The following is a 26120-nucleotide window of genomic DNA, read 5'->3' as shown; positions in this document are numbered from 1 at the left end:
AATACCACCAACTGGTAGGTCACCAGGTTTTTACTGCCTCAAAGGACAGCAGCCTAGGGTAAGGCAGAGACATTGACTCCAGTGATGTGTCACTTACTCAGCTTCTTTCTATAGTTTTGATACAGTCTCTGGTGCAAGTCTTCCAACTCTCTCAATGAGTTGTATAACCCAACCCACCACAGACAGAAAAGCTGTAAGTCAACACATATCGAGGACTACATGGCAGCAGGTTTGTTAGTCCTATTAGTGATAATCTCCTGTCGATAAAACACTGTTTATCAAATCTACAGCAAGCAGCCCAGTAAATGACACATCTCTGGAATTACAGTCTGTGCCCCTACAGCATGCTGCTCTTAGATAAAGGTACAAACATAGATGGCTTACAAAAGAGATCAACGATCAACAAGTTTTACTCCCAAAATACCCCAACAAAGTTTCATATACAAAAAAAAAAAAATAGAATTAGATTATAGAATTGCTAATCATTCCACTTCCATGGGATATGGAACAATTTACAGATCTTTAGGGGTCTGACTGCTGAGAAAGAAAAATGGGACACTGGAACCACAAGAATAGGGATCTGAATGTAGCATAGGCCCTTTCTCATGGGTCCCATACCACTATTCTGGATAGCTCTAGGGGTCCAAGCAGATAGTAAGGCTATGTTCACACGTTTTTAATGTCACAAATCAGCAGCAAAACTGATCTCTGGCAGGAAATTTGCTGCGTTAAAAACTCTAGTTTTGCGGTGTTTGATGCATTTTTTTCCACTGTCCTTCGGTCTCTATTTATGAATGTACAAAAAGTTCTTTAAAAAAAAAAAAAAAAAACGAACCCTATTTTATTTTGCCATCAACAGCAACGCTGAAAAAAAAAAAGCTGATGCAAATTTTGATGCGTTTCTTTTCACTACCCATCACTTCCTATAGATGAAAAAACGCTGAAAGAAGTGACATGTTCTATTCCCCCCCCCAAAAAAAACAAACAAGGCACAAAATACACAGCAAAAAAAAAAAAAAACACGATGTGTGAACAGAGAATTCTTGTTTCTCATTGGCTTTGCTGGTACGGCAAAACACAGCTGACAATTTGCTTAAAAATCTAAAAACGCTGAAAAACCCAACATGTGTGAACATAGCCTAAGTTACCCCCTATTTTTGGATAGGGGGTAACAATTCTTCAAATATCTCTTAAAAAAAAAAACCATACCATCAGGTGTCTTATTCTGAATGCTCTAAATACCTCTGGAGAAAAGGATGTGTATGTCTTTACATACAAGGAACAGCTTTTTGATTTAAAAGAAACACTAAAGCTTTACTTCCCCAGTGGAGGTGCAGAAGCCAAATCAAACACTTCCTGTTGGGTGCTCCCATAAATTACAGCTGATTGCACCCAAAAAAAGGAATAGTCTAAAGTAGACAAGGCCCTCAAGAACAATTCTTATCTCTATGGCAGGCTTTACAAAGCAAACCAAGGGTCAGAGCCAACATGACACAGCTTATTACACTGTTTTACATGGCATATACTAAAAGATGTACAAAGATACAGCACTTCCGCAGACTGCTGTAGCTCCATACATAACATTACCAATGAATCACTGCCCCCCATCACAAGAAAGGTTATTGGCACGGAGCAGCGGTGTGCATGCGGCCTTAGGTTTCACACGCCGCGATTTCCAGATCGGCCACGAGTCTCCAGATCCTAATGGTGCAAATATAAATTAGCTAAAAAGGCAGATTTTAACCATAAAGTATGATAATCTGCCGATTTTGTGAAACAAATGACCGTTTCGACCCATGACTGTCCGATGAACACTTGTTATCAATCAAAACACCTGTCTGGCATGTTGGATATTTCCGGACAAAACTAAGCACTGGTTGCAATATCAACTTAAAAACAAAAAACAAAGCTAATCTTCAACCATGCAGCTTGAGACTTTTCAGCAGTCGACATAGCATCATCGTTTGTTGGCACATTGTCATCCAATGTCTATAGGGGCCTTAATGCAACAGCCGAATATATGTCAATGAGGCCTTTGTGTTTGGGTTAGAAGACCAGTGACTGATCCAAAAATAGAGGTTTGTACATTCATGAGAATGTATTTTTTAGCTGGCGGGAGTAACTGATCACACATGGGACCCAATGTTAGCCTATGTGCTAGTGCATATGAGCAATACTCCTCATGGATCTCTGCACCATGTAGTGGAAAAATAATATATAACATGCAATGGTTTGCTTTACAGATGAGACTAGTGCAGGTAAATGCTGGCAGCTCCTGCACCCGTCCACAATTTGCAGGTGTGATTGGTGAGAAAGATTCAGCGGCCAGTGTGAACATAGTCCAAGTCTAAAAATAGTGTTGGTCTACAAAACTTTTATTCATTTATTTGGGCCCTGATACATCCAAAGTTTTTATGCCAGAAATACGGAGTAAAAAGCTTGGAAAAGTCACATTTATAACCTACAGGTCTGTGCAAAAAAGTTGTTCCTTTTGACAATCTCACGCTATTTTCATCCAGCTCCGACAGAGTAGGCAGGGCAGGAGTGGGACAGGCATGGTGACCACCACTCTTCAAATTCATGATATCTTACTCCAGTCCTGGACCAGAGTAAGACTGGTGGTGAGGCACAAAAGGAGGAGCACGACAGTTTGTGCCTCACCTGGCTCATTAAGAAGTTGATACCCCTGAGGAAGCCACAGATGGTGGCGTAACGCATGGGGCTTATCCCTTCTCCCAACTTCTTTATTCTTCTTGGGTAGACACCTTATAGGTTACACACTTATTTTTTGATCTGGTACCTTTAATACATATTTGTGTATAGCATATTCTGCTCCTGTGATCTACTTGTTTACTATAGCCATTCTCTACTACTATTTAAACTTTGGTCCATTCGCTATGTTGATATTATTGTGCTTAGCCTTATTTTGGCTTGGAGGGAGATTGTTTGGATCTGTCCATATATTATGTGGAGATCTGGTCTGTTTATGTACAAAAAAAAACACCCCTTTCTTTTTTGCCAGTTTTTAATAATTTTTGTTCACCATTATCATGTTATATAATAAAATATTCCACCATTTTTGATTCCGGGTACTTCATTATAAGGTTACTAGCGTCATTCTTTCACCATTTTCTCTCCTTCTTGACCTCTTAATGAATTAGGCGCTTTACACTCCACCCCTCATCAAGACCACCATGAAAAGGTTCTCTCTCACATTTAGTGGTTACTTTACGTTTCCATCTCTAATCTACCATGAGCGATTTACACTTTCCCATAATTAGAACAAGAATAGTATATTAGGGAACGGTTTGCTTCTTTTAATTATAAAGTTAGGGACAATAACAATAATCCAAACTAGCTTAGTTGACATGTGAGCTCATGCCTTAGATGTGTCCAGAGCAGACTGACTGTCATTAGGGAACAAGCCATGACTTGCTGTAGCCGCTTACCATGAGTAGTCCCAGAGATAAAATTCCACTTCTTTCTTAGAATATGTAACATGCCATGGATTTTTTTTGTCATGGGAGATTACTATTCGCTAGCATTCTGCGAGCCCCCAAGACCCGCACCTCAACAGCAAAGAAGAAAAGCATAGTAGCCAGTACTTTATTAGCCATCAAATGGGATCAGATTTGTCTGAAAGTATTGCCCATTTAAGACCACCTCTTTCCTACAGCCCCATTAGTAAAGTTTCAAGGACATGCTATAGGAGAGGAAAAAAATTCCCTTTAAATAAATCTGTCAGTAGGATCAACCCTCCCAACCTGTCTATATGGGCATGCAGGTCATAGAAAGCTGAATAAACTGATATCTTGATATCTGCAATCCAATGTCTTATTCCAAAGAAATCCACGCTTTTCCTCAACATGTAAATGAGCTGGTAAGGTCTATAGGCCGAACATAGATCTCCATGAGAATCCGCATCCACAGCTTATTTTAAATTAAAAGCGAGAGTTACCAGTGTGAGCCATGTAATGACTGACAGTCTGCTCTCCTGATCTACATGTCTCACACTAGTAATGGCCCCTTTCACGTAAAATAAGCCCTGGAGGCAGATTCTCAGGGAGATCCGTGTCCCACCTATAGATCTTACCAGCTAATTTACATATTAAGAAAAAAATATGGATTTCTCTGGAATTATACACTGGATAACAGATATCACTTTATTCTGCTTCCTATGACCTGCATGTTCATATATACGGAATAGGAGGGCTGACCCTACTGACAGATTCCTTTTAAACAAAGCTCCATGCCACCCCAGAACACTAATAGTGCTAAAAAACCTATCCGACAGCTTACAGAACCTGTTTTGTATGATACTGAGCAAATCTGATGAAAAAGCTGCTGTGTGCATAAGCAATACATCTTTATACCATTTGGGCCATTAATTGAGTGGGCCTGCCTTCATATCATGCTGTATTTTCACCCAAATCTTTATTTTGTATTCCACTTAGATATGTAGCCTTAAGAACACTTGTATCTGACTAAAGATAGATAAAATAGGAGCATGTCAACAGATTTTTCTTCCCTTTTCTTGTCTTTACGACATCTTTGCACTAGCTCATATCCTGGTATATGACCAATCGCTTCCTGTAATGTGCTCAGCATCTTTTGCAAATGTTCACAATGTTCCCTTGCCTGGATAATAGATCTTTTCAATAGGACACAATTATAATACAAGTCTATGACCATGCATAAATATACAATCGTCTTGGCAATTTCTCTACTCGAAGGGGTGTTCTAGATTTGCATCGAACTGCTGGAATATCCTAGCACTTTTTGATCATGGAGCCCAGCTGCAGTGACCCCCTACCAATCAAGAGAAAAAAGCGGGGCCAAGTTCCCTTCTGCATTTTCACACATTCAGTATTTGGTCAGTATTTCACATCAGTATTTGTAAGCCAAAACCAGGAGTGGGTGATAAATACAGAAGTGGTGATGTGTTTCTATTATACTTTTCCAAGTGATAATAACTAATACATACTGCTGGCATTTACCATGTACAATTGCAAGAAAACTGAGTGTCTGCAGGTGTCACTAGGGTGTATTTAAAGGGGTTAACCCCTTTCAGAAAATACCGGTCCCCAAGCACAGTTTGTAATAAGAAAAAAAATAGGATCTTTATTTCACCCTTCCTGGGTCCACCTACGAGTCTAGGCCGCTGCTTGCGGTATCTAGTACTGGCTGCAGCCAATCACTGAGCTCAGCGGCTCTGCCTGTATAGACAGAATGTCCCACTCACAGCCACGGAGTTCACAGATTGGCTTCCATGCTGTTAACATCACGTCAGCACAGCAGCCATCATCAGATACGAGGGGCAGCAGCCGAGGCTCAGCTGTGGTCAGCAAGTAGAGTGCCGTTTGTTTTATAACAATCGCATCCGGGGACCGGTATTGTCCTGAAAGGGAACAACCACTTTAAGAACCTCTGGACACTGTTGTATCACTTAATGCATATGGACTAGTGATGAGCGAACGTGCTTGGATAGCATGTTATCCGAGCATGCTCAGGTGTTATCAGCGTATTTTGGGCGTGCTCGAATAATAATGTTAGAGTCCCTGCGGCTGCATGTTTTGCAGCAGTAGACAGACGCAACACATGCAGGGATTGGCTAACAAACAGGCACTCCCAGCATGTGTTGCATCTACCGCCACAAAACATACAGCAGCAGGGACTCTAACATATTATCCATATTATCCGAGCATGCCGAAGATACTCTGATAACAGCCGGGCATGCTCAGATAACACATTATCCGAGCACGTTCGCCATCATTAATATGGACACATTTTGGTTGTTTTTTTTTAATAAATATATTTATTTTGGGTTAAAAATATTTTTTTGCAATTGAACTTAATTAAAAAAGTGGCAACATTTCAAGCTTTTTGTTTCCCTGCATATCGTTTACTGCACAATAAGTTAACTGAGAATCCATCAGCGAGTTTGCAGTTTCTATCTTTTTCTGAATTCCTCAGTGCCGATAATAAGTATTTGACACACTGCCAATTTTGCAAGTTTTCCCACCTACAAAGAATGGAGAGGTTTTTTAAATAATTCAATTGCATTTAATTGCATGAAGTATTTGATCACCTACCAACCAGCAAGAATTCTGACTCTCACAGACTTGTTAGTTTTTTTTGTTTGATTATTAAGAGGCCCATCTACTCTGCACTCATTACCTGTATTAATTGCACCTGTTTGAACTCGTTACCTGTATAAAAGACACCTGTCCACACAATCAATCCCACTCCAACCTCTCCACCATGGCCAAGACCAAAGAGCTGTCTAAGGCCACCAGGGCACAAAATTGTAGACTTGCGCAAGGCTGGGATGGGTTACAGGACAATAGGCAAGCAGCTTGGTGAGAATTCAACAACTGTTGACACAATTATTCGAAAATGGAAGAAACACAAGATGACTGTCAATCTTCCTTGGTCTGGGGCTCCATGCAAGATCTTGCCTCGTGGGGTAAGGAGGATTCTGAGAAAGGTCAGGAACCCGCTGAGAACTACACAGCAGGACCAGGTCAATGACCTGAAGAGAGCTGGGACCACAGTCACAAACATTACCATTAGTAACACACTACACCGTCATGGATTAAAATCCCGCAGGGCACACAAAGTTCTCCTGCTCATGCCAGCACATGTCCAGGCCCACTTGAAGTTCACCAATGACCATCTGGATGATCCAGAAGATGTATGGGAGAAGGTCATGTGGTCAGATGAGACCAAAATAGAACATTTTGGTGTCAATTCCACTCGCAGTGTTTGGAGGAAGAAGAAGGATAAGTACAATTCCAAGAACACCGTCCCAACCGTGAAGCATGGTGGGGGAAACATCATACTTTGTGAGGTGCTTTTCTGCAAAGTGGACAATACAACTCTACAGTATTGAAGGGAGGATGGATGGGGTCATGTATCGCGGGATCTTAGCAACAACCTCCATCCCTCAGTAAGAGTATTGAACTTGGGTCGTGGGCTCGTGGCTGGGTCTTCCAGCATGACAAGGTCCTGAAACACACAGCCAGGACAACTAAGGAGTGGCTCCGTAAGAAGCATTTCAAGGTCCTGGAGTAGCCAAGCCAGTCCCCATACCTGAACCCAATTGAAAATCTTTGGAAGGAGCTGAAACTCAATGATGCCCAGAGACAGCCCCAAAACCTGAAAGATCTGGAGAAGATCTGTATAGAGGAGTAGGCCAAAATCCCACTGCAGTGTGTGCAAACTTGGTCAAGAACTGCAGAAACGTCTGACCTCTGTAACTGCAAACAAAGGTTTCTCTACCAAATATTAAGTTCTGTTTTTCTATTGTATCAAATACTTATTAAATGCAAAAAAATACAATTTAATTATTTAAAAATAATATAATGTGATTTTCTGGATTTTTTTTTTTTTTTTTTTAAAAGATGCTGTCTCTCAGTCTCTCTCTCCATTCTTTATAGGTGGGAAAACTTGCAAAATCTGAGGTTTCAAATACTTATTTTCCCCACAGTATGATCACAGACCACATCAAAGTTGAGCTAAACTTTAATGTAGTCATAATCAGTAGGGAAACAAAAGAGCCAACCGTTGAACATTTTTACTTTTTCCAGTTGCAAAAATTAGGTTTACCACAAAATACATGCAAAAAAAATAGATAAAATAAAAAAAAAACAATCATTTGCCCACATTCACCGAACACTAGTCAGTGTGTTCTTGCTACCAAGTCACACTCCAGGCAGCTGCATATACCGCAATGAAACCAGCAGAACAGGAAAAAGGACTTAGCTCTGGATATAGGAATTCCCCGAGGTGCACACTGGATACATGTCACCTCGATGACAGATAGTAATCCACTGCTTACTGCTGACAAATCATTGGATACTAATGGAGCGTGCCCTGGCCGATTACTACACAGTCCTGGACTAAAAATACAACAGAGATTAATATTACCTCCAATAAAAAGATGAAAAGTGGAATCCTTGCGAGAAAAAAAAAGCAGCAGTAATTTGCATGGCATATATGGTAGTTGTCAGTATTATAGCAATATTTTACCTAAGAAATAGCTTTTTCCAACATGTATGAATAAATTACATCCAGGTCAAATTATGCAAGCAGTTTCCTATAGCAAGCGAAGATCTTCATGCAAGTTTTTCTAAGTCCACATTCACACGGTCAGTATTTGGTCAGTATTTTACATCAGTATTTGTAAGACTAAACCAGGAGTGGGTGATAAATACAGAATTGGTGACGTGTTTCTATTATACCTGTTCTCTGATTGTTCCTCTCCTGGTTTTGGCTTATAAATACTGATGTAAAATACTAAACGTGGCCTTAAAACGGATTCCGCAGACATGGGGGCTGGCATGGAGTTCTGCCGCAATGCTTTCCCCCCTCTATCAGCAGTGCCAGACTAGCTCTAATCCGATGTATCATGACAGCTTGGTTACTAGAGACACACTGTAAATGCCAGTCTTTTCAATGATATGTTAGATAGCATGTGCCGAGCAACAAGCGCCTCAGACCTTCAGGGGGTATCCCCATCACCGGGATATGCCACTACGTTCTAATCACTTTGATATCCCCGCTTGGCTCAGCCACAGATCTAGACAATTAGTGGACTCAAGTCCCCTTTGTATTTTCTTCTGCCAGTCAAAAAAGGTCACCATATTAAAAATATATTTGTAAATTACTAAGACTCTGCACTTCAACACTACCATTTTTACACAATGGCCAAACAGCACCAAATTATTGTAACTGAAAAATCATTGTGACCTAGTACCGGCAGTGTATACAGCCCTAGCCGCAGCAGCAGCGTATAACAGCCCTAGCCGCAGCGTATACAGCCCTAGCCGCAGCAGCAGCGTATACAGCCCTAGCCGCAGCGTATAACAGCCCTAGCCGCAGCGTATAACAGCCCTAGCCGCAGCGTATAACAGCCCTAGCCGCAGCGGCAGCGTATAACAGCCCTAGCCGCAGCGTATAACAGCCCTAGCCGCAGCAGCAGCGTATAACAGCCCTAGCCGCAGCAGCAGCGTATAACAGCCCTAGCCGCAGCGTATACAGCCCTAGCCGCAGCAGCAGCGTATACAGCCCTAGCCGCAGCGTATAACAGCCCTAGCCGCAGCGTATAACAGCCCTAGCCGCAGCGTATAACAGCCCTAGCCGCAGCGTATAACAGCCCTAGCCGCAGCGTATAACAGCCCTAGCCGCAGCGTATAACAGCCCTAGCCGCAGCGTATAACAGCCCTAGCCGCAGCGTATAACAGCCCTAGCCGCAGCAGCAGCGTATAACAGCCCTAGCCGCAGCAGCAGCGTATAACAGCCCTAGCCGCAGCGTATACAGCCCTAGCCGCAGCAGCAGCGTATACAGCCCTAGCCGCAGCGTATAACAGCCCTAGCCGCAGCGTATAACAGCCCTAGCCGCAGCGTATAACAGCCCTAGCCGCAGCGTATAACAGCCCTAGCCGCAGCGTATAACAGCCCTAGCCGCAGCGTATAACAGCCCTAGCCGCAGTGTATAACAGCCGCAGCGTATAACAGCCCTAGCCGCAGCGTATAACAGCCCTAGCCGCAGCGTATAACAGCCGCAGCAGCAGCGTATAACAGCCCTAGCCGCAGCAGCAGCGTATACAGCCCTAGCCGCAGCAGCAGCGTATACAGCCCTAGCCGCAGCGTATAACAGCCCTAGCCGCAGCGTATAACAGCCCTAGCCGCAGCGTATAACAGCCCTAGCCGCAGCGTATAACAGCCGCAGCAGCAGCGTATACAGCCCTAGCCGCAGCAGCAGCGTATACAGCCCTAGCCGCAGCAGCAGCGTATACAGCCCTAGCCGCAGCAGCAGCGTATACAGCCCTAGCCGCAGCAGCGTATAACAGCCCTAGCCGCAGCAGCGTATAACAGCCCTAGCCGCAGCAGCGTATAACAGCCCTAGCCGCAGCAGGGTATACAGCCCTAGCCGCAGCACTAATCTCTCGCCAGTCCTGAACTCCTGGTTGGGTCCTCACCATCTCTGATCTAATAGGCTTAGCCTTGGTCAGATGGTTTATATTGGCCATTGCGCGACAAGTAGCCAATGTAAGGGAATGTTACCATCTCAGAATGGGAGTCTTCGTCACTAGTCCAGTACTCATTTCCTTGGACAGGGGGGTAGCCAGGGTACAGCTGTGCAATAAGAAAACAGTAGTATGGAGTGTTCTAGAAGAACCCATCCCCTTCATGCTCAGAATCGGTAGCGGCTCTGATAGTCGGCCATAACATTGGAAGAACCCTGATATTTATCTGCTCCACATGGAAGAGACAAGAAAACATTCAAATATTCAAAGTGGTGAAGCTGAGGTTTCCACTACAGAGTGCCCCATAGTCAGTTGGAATTTTCTTTGTATCCTTGACATAAAAGATGCCAAAGTAAAAAGACCCAAGTCAATTGACAGCCTGCGAGGGCAGGTGCATACGAGAGTATTTTCAGTCAGAATGCAATCCGACAAAACCTTGAATCGCACCTAGACCAATGCAGAAAATTTCCACTTCATTTCCGCATGTCCTTGCCCAGAAAAACGCGTGCGGAATTTAACACGCGTTTCTGAAGCGTTTTGCACATGCGGAATTGCCTTGCGTTTTCTAATGCATTGAAGATGGCAATTCCGCAAAACACACAAATAATGGACATGCTGCGCACATCAAAAACGCTGCGGCAAAATTCCGCAGTATGGGCATTGAAATTGAGGATTTACATTGGGGACCATGGGGGAAGGATTACCAAGTGTTTTAAAAGCGTTTAAGCTGCAAAAATTCCGCAGCAAAAACAATTGAAAAACGCATGGTGGGAACGGACCCATGTTAGATTTATTCCTCGGACTGAGCCAACCCATAGAAAAAAAACAAAACGCTGCATGCCCAAGTTTGATCCAATATTCGGATCGCACTCGGCCAGGCAAGTCAATTGTACTGCACTTGGATGACATCTGCGTGCAGTTAGATTTTCACAGTCTGACAGAATGGAGAAGATGGGCACACTCATGGATGTCTGCACCTGCCCTATAGTGTACTCATGAGCGGTGTCCTTGAGAGGGAGAACATACTCAGGGGCTCCACCCTTGATAATAAAGGGCACATCTAAGCCGCCCTTTCTCCAAAGTCATTGGCCCTAAAAAAAGAACATAACATATGGAGGTGGGGTGTCCCGATGCATTCACAATATCTAGTTAGTGCTGACTGTAAGGCCACAGTCACATGAGTGTAAAAATCAGACGAGTGCTATCTGATTTTTTATGGCACAGCATTCGGACTAATGTTATTCAATGGGGCAGTGCTGAGGACTGACTTATTTTACTGGCAGAATCTGTCTGTGACAAAAAAAATTGCAGCATTCTGCGATTTCACTCTGAAATAGGAAAACACCCAATCAAGTCAATGGGTGTGTGGAAAACATCAGACTGCACTCAGATGACACCTAAGTGCAATGCGATTTCCACAGACTCACCCAATGGAGAAGATGAAGAAATTTTGTTCTCCATCTTCTCCTCACCTGTGCTCCGATTCTGTCATCCGAGAACATTGGGTCACACTATGCTGACACTGATCAGAGTGTAATTAGCATAATCGGCCCCATTCTCTCAGATGAGAGAATCTATGGTCGGGTGACTCTGGCCTAAGATTGACAGCCCCCAAACAGGTAACATAAATGACTCATACATCTCTAGGAGGAATAATAGAAGGATGAGGCACCACAGAGATCTAAGAAAAGATGCTGGAGAATTCGCTCTTCTGAGAGGTATCAGATGTTTAATCGAGCACCCCTTTATTTCTCCCATTACCCCCTGCTGTGTTGTACAGATACAGAAGCGGATCTGTGCAGTGGATATGTGGGTGTTTCAGGCTCGGAGATAATCACGGTTCCCACAGAGCCTTGAACATCCTTTGGCTCTAGTCAATGCAATCTGCTTCCGAAAACATTACAGCAAGGGGGGAAAACACAGAAAAAGGAAATTTATCACATATCCACATGAGCCTGACAGGTGAAGGGGTCGGAGGTGGGATCTGTCAAGGTCAGCCAGCAATTAACGAAAGTGCATGTTCCTCTCTATCGAACGATAAAAGACTGTACACAGGGTCTTGGCAAAACATGACGCAGGGGTCAAGTGGAGCGGCCACCAATGACACCATCACTATATTCACGTGCCCTACTATGCCCATGCACGGGGGGCACAACCAATGTGCTCAGTTACTGCAGGTACCAGACAGTGGCACGTTGGCATCAGTCACAGCTCCAGGTATATTTAGGCACAGAAGCAATGACATGGGTAGTGCTGGATCTACAGTATATGGACAGTCACACCTTCCTGCACATTATATGCCCACCAGAACACAGAAACCTACTTCTAGAGGATTCTAGTAAACTGGGTAGTGCCAGTGTCTGCAGCAGGGCACAGCTGGCACAGGTGATGGCAGTGATTGCGGATGCCAGGAGATGGCATGGACCCTCCCAGCTGATGCAGACCACCAGCTTCCCAGCAGCTGCCCCTAGCTGGAGGACTTTCTCCCCATGACACTGACAGCTCCTGTGATGCCTGCATTCCTACAATGATGATTCCTCCTGTGATGCCTGCCACTGGCACACTTCACTTACTCTTATGCGCTGCCACCAGGGACTTGCCATCCTTGATGAGCTCTTTGATGAACTTGTTGGTCTTGTCCAGCTCAGTTTCGTGGGATTTCAGCCTCTCCCGGAATTGCGGGCTGTCCAAGTAACAATCAGTGAACTCCAGCGGAGGAAGCCCCATCTTCCGCCTCACCGAGCAGCGACGACGAGAGCGGGCAGCTAGCAGCGATCAGACGCAGGAGCCGTGCCCGCCGGGGAGAGCTGCCCGGAGCTCAGGACATGCCGGCAGCGCAGCCGGGAGCTGCAGTCATTGAAAGTTTCCCTGCGCAAGGCGGCGCTCAGGCGGCGGCGGGCGTGTGCGGAGGGAACCCGGCTAGTCTTGGCATCCGGCTCCCTGCCCCGCTCGTATTGGAGGCAGGAGGAAACGAGAAGTAGATGGGGCCTCTCAGATAAGGCCCTGTGATCTCATGGCCAGTGGCCGCCACCTCCCAGCGAGCTCGGCCCTGACACCTCCCACCGGTGCTGACAGCCGCCCCTGCACCGCCCTCTGCCCTGGTGTGTGCACTGATAGCGGGCACACCCCCTGAGGAGGGCACCTGCCTGCACCCGCCTCACCTAGCTCAGCTGTTTCATACTTCCCGGAGCCTGACTGTGGCACAAAAAAGACTTCACGTGTCGTGCCGGTCTCATAGTTCAGGCGACTAGCCCAACGGTCCCTAATTGGATGGTACACCTCACCTCTTCATGTGGTGCCAAGCTAAACCCATGGTCCTGAAGTGCCCAGATAAACCTAAGGTCATGAAGAGCCCAGATAAACCTATGGCCATGAAGTGCCCTGATAAACCTATGGCCTTGAAGTGCCCAGATAAACCTATGGCCATGAAGTGCCCAGATAAACCTATTGCCATGAAGTGCCCAGATAAACCTATGGTCATGAAGAGCCCAGATAAACCTATGGCCATGAAGTGCCCAGATAAACCTATGGCCATGAAGTGCCCAGATAAACCTATGGTCATGAAGAGCCCAGATAAACCTATGGCCATGAAGTGCCCTGATAAACCTATGGCCTTGAAGTGCCCAGATAAACCCATGGTCATGAAGAGCCCAGATAAACCTATGGTCATGAAGAGCCCAGATAAACCTATGGCCATGAAGTGCCCAGATAAACCTATGGCCATGAAGTGCCCAGATAAACCTATGGTCATGAAGAGCCCAGATAAACCTATGGCCATGAAGTGCCCAGATAAACCTATGGTCATGAAGAGCGCAGATAAACCCATGGTCATGAAGAGCCCAGATAAACCTATGGCCATGAAGTGCCCAGATAAACCCATCACTATGAAGCGCACAGATAAACCTATGGCCATGAAGTGCCCAGATAAACCCATGGCCATGAAGTGCCCAGATAAACCTATGGCCATGAAGTGCCCAGATAATCCCATCACTATGAAGCGCCCAGATAAACCTATGGCCATGAAGTGCCCAGATAAACCTATGGCCATGAAGTGCCCAGATAAACCCATGGCCCTGAAGTGTCCAGATAAACGTATGGCCATGAAGTGCTCAGATAAACCCATGGCCATGAAGCGCCCAGATAAACCTATGGCCATGAAGTGCCCAGATAAACCTATGGCCATGAAGTGCCCAGATAAACTCATCACTATGAAGCGCCCAGATAAACCTATGGCCATGAAGTGCCCAGATAAACCTATGGCCATGAAGTGCCCAGATAAACCTATGGCCATGAAGTGCCCAGATAAACCCATGGTCCTGAAGTGCCCAGATAAACCTATCACTATGAAGCGCCCAGATAAACCTATGGCCATGAAGTGCCCAGATAAACCTATCGTCATGAAGTGCCCAGATAAACCCATGGTCATGAAGTGCCCAGATAAACCCATGGGCATGAAGTGACCAGATAAACCCATGGGCATGAAGTGCCCAGATAAACCCATGGTCATGAAGTGCCCAGATAAACCGATGGTCATGAAGTGCCCAGATAAACCCATGGCCATGAAGTGCCCAGATAAACCTATGGCCATGAAGTGCCCAGATAAACCCATGGTCATGAAGTGCCCAGATAAACCCATGGTCATGAAGAGCCCAGATAAACCTATGGCCATGAAGTGCCCAAATAAACCCATGGTCATGAAGTGCCCAGATAAACCCATGGTCCTGAAGTGTCCAGATAAACGTATGGCCTTGAAGTGCCCAGATAAACCTATGGCCATGAAGTGCCCAGATAAACCTATGGCCATGAAGTGCCCAGATAAACCCATGGTCCTGAAGTGCCCAGATAAACCTATCACTATGAAGCGCCCAGATAAACCTATGGCCATGAAGTGCCCAGATAAACCTATCGTCATGAAGTGCCCAGATAAACCCATGGTCATGAAGTGCCCAGATAAACCCATGGGCATGAAGTGACCAGATAAACCCATGGGCATGAAGTGCCCAGATAAACCCATGGTCATGAAGTGCCCAGATAAACCGATGGTCATGAAGTGCCCAGATAAACCCATGGCCATGAAGTGCCCAGATAAACCTATGGCCATGAAGTGCCCAGATAAACCCATGGTCATGAAGTGCCCAGATAAACCCATGGTCATGAAGAGCCCAGATAAACCTATGGCCATGAAGTGCCCAAATAAACCCATGGTCATGAAGTGCCCAGATAAACCCATGGTCCTGAAGTGTCCAGATAAACGTATGGCCTTGAAGTGCCCAGATGAACCCATGGTCATGAAGTGCCCAAATAAACCCATGGTCATGAAGTGCCCAGATAAACCCATGGCCATGAAGTGCCCAGATAAACCTATGGCCATGAAGTGGCCAGATAAACCCATGGTCATGAAGTGCCCGGATAAACCTATCACTATGAAGCGCCCAGCTAAACCCATGGTCCTGAAGTGCCCAGCTAAACCCATGGTCATGAAGAGCCCAGATAAACCTATGGCCATGAAGTGCCCAAATAAACCCATGGTCATGAAGTGCCCAGATAAACCCATGGTCCTGAAGTGTCCAGATAAACGTATGGCCTTGAAGTGCCCAGATGAACCCATGGTCATGAAGTGTCCAGATAAACGTATGGCCATGAAGTGCCCAAATAAACCCATGGTCATGAAGTGCCAAGATAAACCCATGGCCACGAAGTGCCCAGATAAACCTATGGCCATGAAGTGGCCAGATAAACCCATGGTCATGAAGTGCCCAGATAAACCTATCACTATTGAGCGCCCAGCTAAACCCATGGTCCCGAAGTGCCCAGCTAAACCCATGGTCATGAAGAGCCCAGATAAACCTATGGCCATGAAGTGCCCAAATAAACCCATGGTCATGAAGTGCCCAGATAAGCCCATGGTCCTGAAGTGTCCAGATAAACGTATGGCCATGAAGTGCCCAGATGAACCCATGGTCATGAAGTGTCCAGATAAACGTATGGCCATGAAGTGCCCAAATAAACCCATGGTCATGAAGTGCCCAGATAAACCTATGGCCATGAAGTGCCCAGATAAACCCATCTCCATGAAGTGCCCAGGTAAACCTATCTCCATGAAATGCCCAGATAAATCTATGGCCACAAAGTGCCCAGATAAACCTATGGCCATGAAGTGCCCAGATAAACCTATAGCCATGAAGTGCCCAGATAAACCTATGGCCATGAAGTGCCCAGATAAACCTATGGCCATGAAGTGCCCATTTGGGGGATTATTTTACCAAAAGCTGTAATCCTGCATTTAGGTCCATGTTCACACACTATGGCTCCATTTCCCTGTTGTGTTATTGCTGGTGCTGCAGTTACTTTATGTCACACATACATATCTGCACATAGAAGGCTGTGTCTGTGATACTTGTTTATCGCAACCCCCGGGGAGCGGTGTGGCTTTATTGTTATCTGTGCACTTAGTAGTGAGGCTTAGGCCTCCTTCACACGTCATGTCTCTGGTATGTGTGGTACCGTTATTGCCATGGACATCACACATACCCATTATGACCTATGCTGATATGCACATGTATGTGTTAAAATACAAAAAAAATGCAATTTAGCTAATTGATGCAGAAAATCTGCAACTGCAAAAACACACCAAATACTCATGGTGAGAACTTAGGCCTCGTTCAGAGGTCCGTGTGTCACATATGTGTTCTATCTGGGATGTTCACAGGTGGAACACGGACTAACAATGCTATCAATGGCACTTCTTAAGGGCACAAATTTTCAAAAGAAAAATAGTAAATTAGTTTTTTTTTAATGACACAATATGAGGCCCAATTTAAAACACATGCAGCTTAGGGTGTTTTTTACTTCAGTATTTGTACGCCAACATCAGGAGAGGAACAATGAGAGGAAAAGTATAATAGAAACACGTCACCACTTCTGTATTTATCACCCACTCCTGACTTTGTTTTACAAATACTAAGGTAAAAAACTCACCGAATACTCAATGTGTATGTGGCCTTAAGATAGCGACAGTGTGGAAGTTATAGCTAATAAGGGTGGACAGTGTGGCCGTTATAGTTTATAAGGGGGGGTGGTTTAGAGACAGAATTTGACAGTTGTATTTGTCCTGATATTAATGGGAACCTATCATCTACAAAAACACTATTTACCTGGAGAAAATATAGTGGTATTCTGCAGGTAAATATGATTTAAATTCCATTCGGCAGCCTTACCAGAGAGGCAGCTACAGGGAGAAAATCAAGTTATATTCTCCATGTAGCTGCTCACTTTCAGTCCTCAGGTCAGTGCAGGAGGCTGTAACAGTCTTCGCTTAGTACACAATGAATGCGTTCCCCATGCATATTGACTGACAGCCTGCTATGCACACATAGTGTTGGGAAGTGATTCCAGCACGCTCCTTGTGTAGTGAGCGGTAACTGCTAGGCCTCGTTCACACGTTCAGTGTTTAGTCAGTATTTTACATCAGTATTTGTAAGGCAAAACCAGGAGTGCGTGAAAAATGTGACGCGTTTCTATTATACTTTTCCTGTTTGTTCCACTCTTGATTTTGGCTTATAAATACTGATGTAAAATACTGACCAAATACTGAACGTGTAAACATGGCCTTATAGCTCCCTGGACCACTCTGATGACTGGAAGCAAGCGGCTGCAGGGAGAATAGAACTCAGTTTTCTCCCTGTAGCTGCTGTTTCATTAATCCAGCTTAACAAAATTTAGAGTGATTTGCAAAAGTATTCACCTTCCTTGGCCTTTTTTCATTTTTTGCCATCTCACTACCTGGAATTTCACAGGTTTTTTTGAGGGTTTGCAACAGTTCATGTAACGAACATGCCTACAACTGTGAACATTTTCTTTTCTTTTTATTGTGAAGCAAACATCAAATAAGACAAAATAACTGAAAACTTCAGTGTGCGTAACTATTCACCCCCTAAAGTCAGTACTTTGTAGAATCTCCTTTTGTGGCAATTACAGCTGCAAAACGCTTTGGATAAGTCTCTATGAGCTTTACACATCTTACCTCTGCCATTTTTGCCCATTCCTCAAAGTAAAACTGCTCCAGTTCCTTCAAGTTAGATGGTTTCCTCTGGTGAACAGCAATCTTCAAGTCTGACCACAGATTTTCAATCGGATTAAGGTCTTGGCTCTGACTAGGCCACTCCAAAACATTTACATGTTTCCATTTAAACCACTCGAGTGTTGCTTTAGCAGTATGCTTTGTGTCATTGTCTTGTTGGAAGGTGAACCTCCATCCCGGTCTCAAATCACTGAAAGACTGAAACAGGTTTTGCTCAAGGATATCCCTGTATTTCACATATTCCCCTCGACTCGGACCATTTTCCATTTGTAGCGTCGGCGTCCCTGCCCTCTGCTAGGCAGGAACGCTGTTCCCCTCACCTCTCCGCTCCGAGCCCGGCGTCCTCCTCCCGCTCTGCTGGCAGCGCGCGCTCCTTCCCGGCCACGGTGCTTAGGGCGCGCGCGCGCCCCCCCCCTCTTAAAGGGGCCGCGCACGCCATCCTAAGGAGTCCCCGGCCAATGGCCGGAGGACTTCACCATATATAAGGCACCTCCTCCAAAATGGAGGTGCCCGAGCAATGTTGTTGCACTGTTCACTACTCTGCTTCAGCCCTCAGGTCCCGTTTCCAGTTACCTGCCAGTTACCTGCCAGCTTCCTGCCAGTTTGCTGTCTGATTCCTGCCTGTTATCCGCTTACCTGCTTGCTAGCCTGAGGTCCGACGGTCTGCCTTCCGACATCTGTCAGTCTGTCTATGGACCAGCTTGCCCGCTCACCTGGGAGCGCTCACCTGCTACCTGTCTGCTAGCCTACCTGGAGGCTCCGCCGTCACGTGCTGTGACCACCTGCCAGTCCAGAGACTCTTGCCCGCTCACCTGGGAGCGCTCATCTGCTACCTGCCTGTTAGCCTACCTGGAGGCTCCGCCGTCACGTGCTGTGACCACCTGCCAGTCCAGAGACTCTTGCCCGCTCACCTGGGAGCGCTCATCTGCTACCTGCCTGTTAGCCTACCTGGAGGCTCCGCCGTCACATGCTGTGACCACCTGCTTATCCAGAGACTCTCGCCTGCTCACCTGGGAGCACACATCTGCCATCTGCCTGCTAGCCTACCTGGAGGCTCAGCCGTCACAGGTCATACCTACCCTTTACCCAGAGACTGTCCCAGTCACTTGCCGTGACCTCCTGCCCGTTCACCCAGAGACTGCCCCGGTCACTTGCTGTGACCTCCTGCCCGTTTACCCAGAGACTGTCCCGGTCACTTGCCGTGACCTCCTGCCCGTTTACCCAGAGACTGTCCCGGTCACCTGCTGTGACTACCTGCCTGTCTTCCCTGGTCGCCACCCGCTTCCTTACAAGGACCGCCCCCTTGTATAAGTTGCTCAGAGGTTCCGCCTCCCAGACCCGTTACACCATTTACCTGCTGACAAAAAACATTCCCACAGCATGATGCTGCCACCACCGTTTTTCACTGTGGGGATGGTGTTCTTGGGGTGATGAGCTGTGTTGGTTTGGTGCCAGACATAGCGTTTACCTTGGTGGCCAAAAAGTTCAATTGTGGTACGATATTCTTTCCATTTGATGATAATGGATTTGATGGTGCTCCTGGGGATCATCAGTGATTGGCATATTTTTTTTAATAACCCAGCCCTGACTTGTACTTCTCAACAACTTTGTCCCTGACTTGTTTGGAGATCTCCTTGGTCTTCATGGTGTTGTTTGCTAACTGGTGCCTCTTGCTTAACCCTTTAACGACCGCCGATACAAATTAAAACAGCGGTTGTTAAATCTGTAATAAGGGTATAGCGTAGACCGCAATTCCCGCAGGTGTCAGCTGTGCATGATACCTGACACCTTGCAGTATCGGCCTCGGCCGGTTTTGAATCCGCTTGGGACCGATTAACCCCTTTAATACTGTTGTCAATTGCGACAGTGGTATTTAATTGGTTAAAAGAGTGGTAAAAGTCCCCCCTTTGTAACCATCGGACCCTCGCAATGAGAATCACAGGTGCAGATGGTTACCATGGTACCCTGAGGTCATGTGATGACCCCAGGGTACGGTGGCCTGTGAGAGCCAGCTTATATGTACATATATATTTATGTAAAAAAAAAATTAAAAAAAGACATGGCAAAAATGTCGCTTTTTCATCATACTGACTTGCAAAAGAGTGAATCAAAAAGTCATATGTAAAAAAAAAATGGTATAAATGAAAACGCCAAACCATCCCGCAAAACACAAGCCATCATATGGCTCATTTGTCAAAAGAATAAAAAAGTTCCAGTTCTCAGAATATGGCGATGCAAAAACAAATTCATTTTAGTAAAATGTTGTTTTTTAGCCTGTAAAAATAGCAAACCATAAAAAAATATAAATTTGGTATCACTGTAATCATACGAACAAATGGGTCTAATAACTTTTACCACACGGTGAATGACGCAAACAATAAAAAATAAAAACAGTAACTGAGTTGCTGTTTTTTGTTCATTCTGAGTCTGAAAAATCGGAATAAAAAGTGATCAAAAAACATTATGCACCACAAAATGGTACCAAAAGAGTCATCAACTCATCCAGTAAAAAATAAACCCACATACAGCGCTATTCACAATAAAATAAAAAAGTTACAGCTTTCAGAATATGGCAACGAAAAAAAATACTTTTACAAGAAAAGCATTTTTACTGTGTGACAGCAGCAAAACCTAAAATAAAATATATAAATCTTGTATCGCTGTAATCTTACCGACCTGAAGAATAAATCTGCTTTATCACTTATACCGCACGGTTAACCGCACAAAAATAAGGACTATTCTTGTACTGCTGTCTATATGTTCATTCTACCTCCCAAAAAGCACTTACATCGGGGTTTCTTTGTAAATTCCCCAAAACCGCGATTCAGATAAAACCCACGTCAGAACTACTCACTTATGAGGCAAAAGTAGTCACTTTGGACTCCGTCTGGTCTGTGTTCTGGCAGTGTCTCGTCATTTTTAGGTGTCTTTTTAGCGCACAAGTGTTGACGACCACAGTTTTGTGAATGCCTTAAAAGGTGAACACCACCGGAGCAGACGCCAAATGGAGTCCAAAGTGTCTCCATCTGCCTCATTAGAGTGAGTGGTTCCATTTGAGGTTTCGTCTGAATTGCATTTTTGTGGGATTTACACGGAAATCCCTATGTAAGTGCTCAGCCTTATACTGGAAGCAGTCAAAAAAAATTATGTACCCCAAAATGTTACCAATAAAACCCCTAATTTATCCAAAAACCAGCCCCCACCCAGGTCCGTCATCTGTCACTGGAACCACGTTACTGGTGGTACAAATGACGCGCCCCCTGGGCCTGTGCTGTGCAGGGGGATACCCGGAGCCGGATCGCTGGGATGCTGGGGGTTGTAGTTCTCCGTGGCGGTGACCCGGTCCGTGCCCAGGGCGGTCAAACCAGTGGCAGTCTATAGGTAAGAACAATGTCCGACTACGCCACCCGTGGATTGCGGTCAGTGGGGACCGCCGCTGCGCTGCCGACCGCTGAGGCTGATGTTGTTTGCGCAGCCGAGTATGGGATAACTCCCCACGGGAGAAGTATTGCCTCAGGGCAGCTAAGGTGGATGATGGGAGTGATGGTGTGAGCGTCCCAGTAGTAATGGTGCTGGTGCGGCAAGGAATCACAGAGACGTGTGGTGCAGTTCAGGGTCTTTACTGATGGTATAAAGCAGACCGTCCCGGGAGTACTGGTTAGCAGTAGGGGCCTGGTCAGTCTGTGAGCAAGCAGGATCTCCCCTGGCCAGGTGGAGTTGTAGGCCTCCCCGACTATCTGCACTCTTTCCTGGCTACCTTACTCTATGCGGGTAGAAGTAGCCCACGTCCCTGAGTATACCGTGTGGTGCTCACCCGTATGGCCGGTGACTTGGGGCCTTCCGTTAGCCTCCGCTTCACGATGGCGGTGCTGGTCCCTTGCTTGTGACCGTGCCTTCGGGTTTCTAAGGCCAGAGGACATGGAATCCCCTGCCGGTTGGATTCTGCTACTGGACCTGGATGTCCCCACAGCCTCGGACTCCGTGTCCGGGTTAGTGTCTTCAGCCAAGGCGAGCTCTCTAGCTTCCAGCCTCTGGCACTCGCTCCTGCTCCTACAGAGCTCCTGTTGTCACTTTCCCTCTCCAGGCTCTGACTAACCTAATCCCGCCCCAGACCCAGTTTATAAGGGCAGATTCCTCCCCGCCCAGGTCTGGGCGGGCAGTGTTGCATGCTTAGGGCTCCTGACCAGAGAAACCTCCCACTTGCTCTCAGACATAATATCTCTATTACTGTGGTAACCAGACCCCTGTGGTGCCACACAAAGACACTAGAAAAGCGACATGGCTGCCGCCCCATCAAATAAAATCCAGTGAATTCTGCGCTCCCAAATCCAAATGCCCCACTTTGCCTAAACCGCAGTAAGCGGCCACATGTGTGGCATTATTGTAGCGGGAAAGCACTTAACAATTTACAGGAGCATATCACCAGAAGCACAAGCTGGGTACAATGTATGGGGACACTACACTGTATAGGGGCACAATGTTTAGGCACTAAACTGGCAAATTTGCAATTCTCCAGAAAAAAAAGCCTGGTATGGATGTTGCAAAGTAGTCACTGCAGCCGTAGATGAATTAATTTAGAGGTACAGTTTCTGCAATGGGGTCACTTTGGGGTTTTTTCTGCTGTTCTGGCACCTTAAGGCAAATCTCGTCTGCAAACTATTCTAGCCAAATCTGTGCTCGAAATGCAAAATAGCGCTCCTTCCTTTTCAGACCTGATGTGTGGCCTAACAGTAATTTCTGACAACATATGGGGCATCACGGCGTTCAGGAGAAATTGCAAATTAATTATGGATTCCAGTTTTACCTATTAACCCTTGTGTACATGACAAATTTGAAAAATTTCAAAAATTTTATTTTTATCACTAAAACGTTATATTTCCACATCTCAATATTATAAAATTCTGTGAGGCACCTGTGGGTTCAAAATACTCTCTACACCCTTATATGAATTCCTCAGGCAGTGGAGTTTCCAATATGGGTTCACCTGGGGGGGGGGGGGGGTTCTGCTGTTTTGGCACCTTAAGTGCTCGGCTAATGGAGCCCACAATCTTTTCAAATGAAATCTGCGTTCTAAAAGCCAAGTAGAGCTCCATCCCATCCAATCCCTGCTGTGTGCTCAAACAGTAGTGTGCAACCACATATGGGGTATTGTCACATTCAGAAGAAATTGCATAACAAATTGTGGGCTCCAATTTCTCCCATTACCCATCGTGTAAATTATAAATTTGGTGCTAACACAGTATTTTCGTGGAAAAAAATAATTTTTTTGTTCTCATATCTAAATGTTATAAAGATTAGTGTATCACCTGTAGGTTAAAATTGCTGAGGACACCCTTGAGGGGTGTAGTTCCCAAAATGGGGTCATTTGTGGAGGGTTTCCACTGTTTAGGCACATTAGGGACTCTCTAAACGCGACATGGCGTCTGTTCTCAATTCCAGCCATTTTTGCTTTCAAAAAAGTCAAACTGTACTCCTTCCTTTCTAAGCCCTACCGTGAGCCCAAACAGTAGTTTTCCCCCACATATGGGATATCTGCGGACTCAGGAAACATTACAGAACACATGTTCGTCCATTTTCTCCTGTTACCCTTGAGAAAATAAAAAATTTGGGGCTAAAAAAACATTTTTATGGGAAAAATTAGATTTTTTTTATTTTCACAGCTCTACATTATAAAAGCACCTGGGGGTTCAAGATGCTCACCACAAATCTATATAAATTCCTTGAAGGGTCTAGTTTCCCAAATGGGGTCACTTGTGGGGGTTTCCGTTGTTTAGGCACATCAGGGGCTCTCTAAATGCAACATGGCGTTCGCTCTCGATTCCAGCCATTTTTGCGTTCAAGAAGTCAAATGGTGCTACTTTCCTTCCTATCCCTGCCGTGCACCCAAACAGTAGTTTTCCCCCACATATGAGATATCGATGTACTCAGGAAAATTTCAGAACAAATTTTGGGGTCCATTTTCTACTGTTACCTTTGCGAAAATAAAAAAATTGGGGTAAAGTAAAATTTTTGTGAAAAAAAGTAAAATGTTAATTTTTTCCTTTCACATTGCTTTAGTTCCTGGGAAGCACCTGAAGAGTTAATAAACTTCTTGAATGTGGTTTTGAGGGGTGCAGTTTTAGAATGCTGTCACTTTTGGGTATTTTCTGTTATATAGGCCCTCCAATATCACTTCAAATGTGATGTGGTCCCTAAAAAATGGTTATGTAAATTTTGTTGGAAAAATTAGAAATTGCTGATCAACTTTTAACCCTTCTAACTTCCTAACAAAAAAAAATGTTTAAAAAATGATGCTGATTTAAAGTAGACATGTGGGAAATGTTATTTATTAACTATTTTATGTGACATAACTCTCTGGTTTAAGGGCATAAGAATTAAGAGTTTGAAAATTGCGAAAGGTTCAAAATTTTGTCCAAATTTACAATATTTTCACAAATAAAGGCAAGTTATATCGAACAAATTTTACCACTATCAAGAAGTACAATATGTCACGAAAAAAAAATTCTCGGAATTACCGGGATCCATTGAAGCATTCCAGAGTTATTACTACATAAAGTGACACTGGTCAGATTTCAAAAATTTGACCTGGTCATTAGGGTGAAAATTGGCTTTGTCACTAATGGTGTTGCAGGCTCTGTGGATTTTCATAAAAGGAGTGTATATACTGACAGACCATGTGACACTTGGATTGCACACAGGTGGACTTCCTTTCAATAAGCATGTGACTTATGAAAGGAAGTGCTTGCACCAGAATTTTTTAGGGTTTCATCCCAAAATGGGTGAATACATATGCACATGCCAATTTTTAGATATTTAGTGCCACATGCCACTATTTAGTGCTGATGCATCAACAATATTTAAACATGGGTTGTAATGTAACAAAATAGGTAAAACCCCCGGGGGGGGGGTACTTTTGCAAGCCACTGTAAGTTTGGGCACCCCTGGTCAAAATTATTGTTATTGTAAACAGTTAAGAAAGTTGAAGATGAAATGATCTCTAAAAACATGCATGGTTAGTACCTAGTAGCACCTCCTTTTGCAAATATCACAGCATGTAAACACTTTTCGTAGCCAGCCAAGAGTCTTTCAATTCTTGTTTGAGGGACTTTGATCCATTCTTCCTTGGAAAATTCTTCCAGTTCTGTGAGATTCCTGGATCGTCTTGCATGCACTTCTATTTTGAGGTCTTGCCATAAATTTTCAATGATGTTCAGATCAGAGGACTGTGAGGGACATTGTAAAACCTTCAGATTGCAACTTTTGAGGTAGTCTGTTGTGGATTTTGGCAAGTGTTTAGGATCATTATCTATTTGTAGAAGCCAACCTCTTTTCAACTTCAGCTTTTTTACAGATCGTGTTATGTTTGCATAAAGAATTTGTTGAAATGTCATTGAATCCATTCTGCCCTCTACCTATGAAATTCTGTGTCCTTTTTTCTCCACACATACCTTTCATCATTATGGCCAAAGAGTTATATTTTAATACTCTGAAAAAAAGAGAATTGAAAGCACCTCCAAAAACATATGTTGATCAAATGCCTCTTGGCAAAAATATACAGTTGTGCGCAAAAGTTTACATACCCCGGCAGAATTTTTGCTTTCTTGGCCTTGTTTCAGAGAATATGAATGATAACAAAAAAACTTTTTCTCCATTCATGGTTATTGGTTGGGTGAAGTCATTTATTGTCAAACTACTGTGTTTTCTCTTTTTAAATCTTAATGACAATCAAAAACATCCAAATGAGCCTGATCAAAAGTCCACATACCCCAGTTCTTAATACTGTGTATTGCCCCCTCTAACATCAATGACAGCTTGAAGTCTTTTGTGGTAGTTGTGGATGAGTTTCTTTATTTTCTCAGATGGTAAAGCTGGCCATTCTTCTTGGCAAAAAGCCTCCAGTTCCTGTAAGTTCATGAACTGTCTAGCATGAACTGCGCGCTTGAGTTCTCCCCAGAGTGGCTCAATGATATTGAGGTCCGGAGACTGAGATGGCGACTCCAGAACCTTCA

General features: G+C 44.7%; 1 protein-coding gene across 3 annotated transcripts in view; it reads right to left on the bottom strand.

Annotated features, from left to right (window-relative positions):
• ARHGAP26 (Rho GTPase activating protein 26) overlaps positions 1-13115 on the bottom strand; it is a 608729-nt gene extending 595614 nt beyond the window's left edge. For all 3 annotated transcript variants that reach the window (XM_073651266.1, XM_073651268.1, XM_073651267.1), the window contains exon 1: positions 12605-13115. In XM_073651266.1, the coding sequence (XP_073507367.1) occupies positions 12605-12758 (154 nt within the window). In that variant the 5' untranslated portion in view covers positions 12759-13115. The remainder of the gene's footprint in view (positions 1-12604) is intronic.
• Positions 13116-26120: the final 13005 nt, after the last annotated feature.

The sequence above is a fragment of the Phyllobates terribilis genome, unplaced genomic scaffold (assembly GCF_046119375.1).
Source record: "Phyllobates terribilis strain yellow unplaced genomic scaffold, ASM4611937v1 Scaffold_11__3_contigs__length_659146591, whole genome shotgun sequence".
NCBI classification, from domain to species: domain Eukaryota; kingdom Metazoa; phylum Chordata; class Amphibia; order Anura; family Dendrobatidae; genus Phyllobates; species Phyllobates terribilis.
The sequence above is the reverse complement of the archived record's forward strand: the minus strand, read 5'-3'. Positions and strand labels throughout refer to the sequence as shown.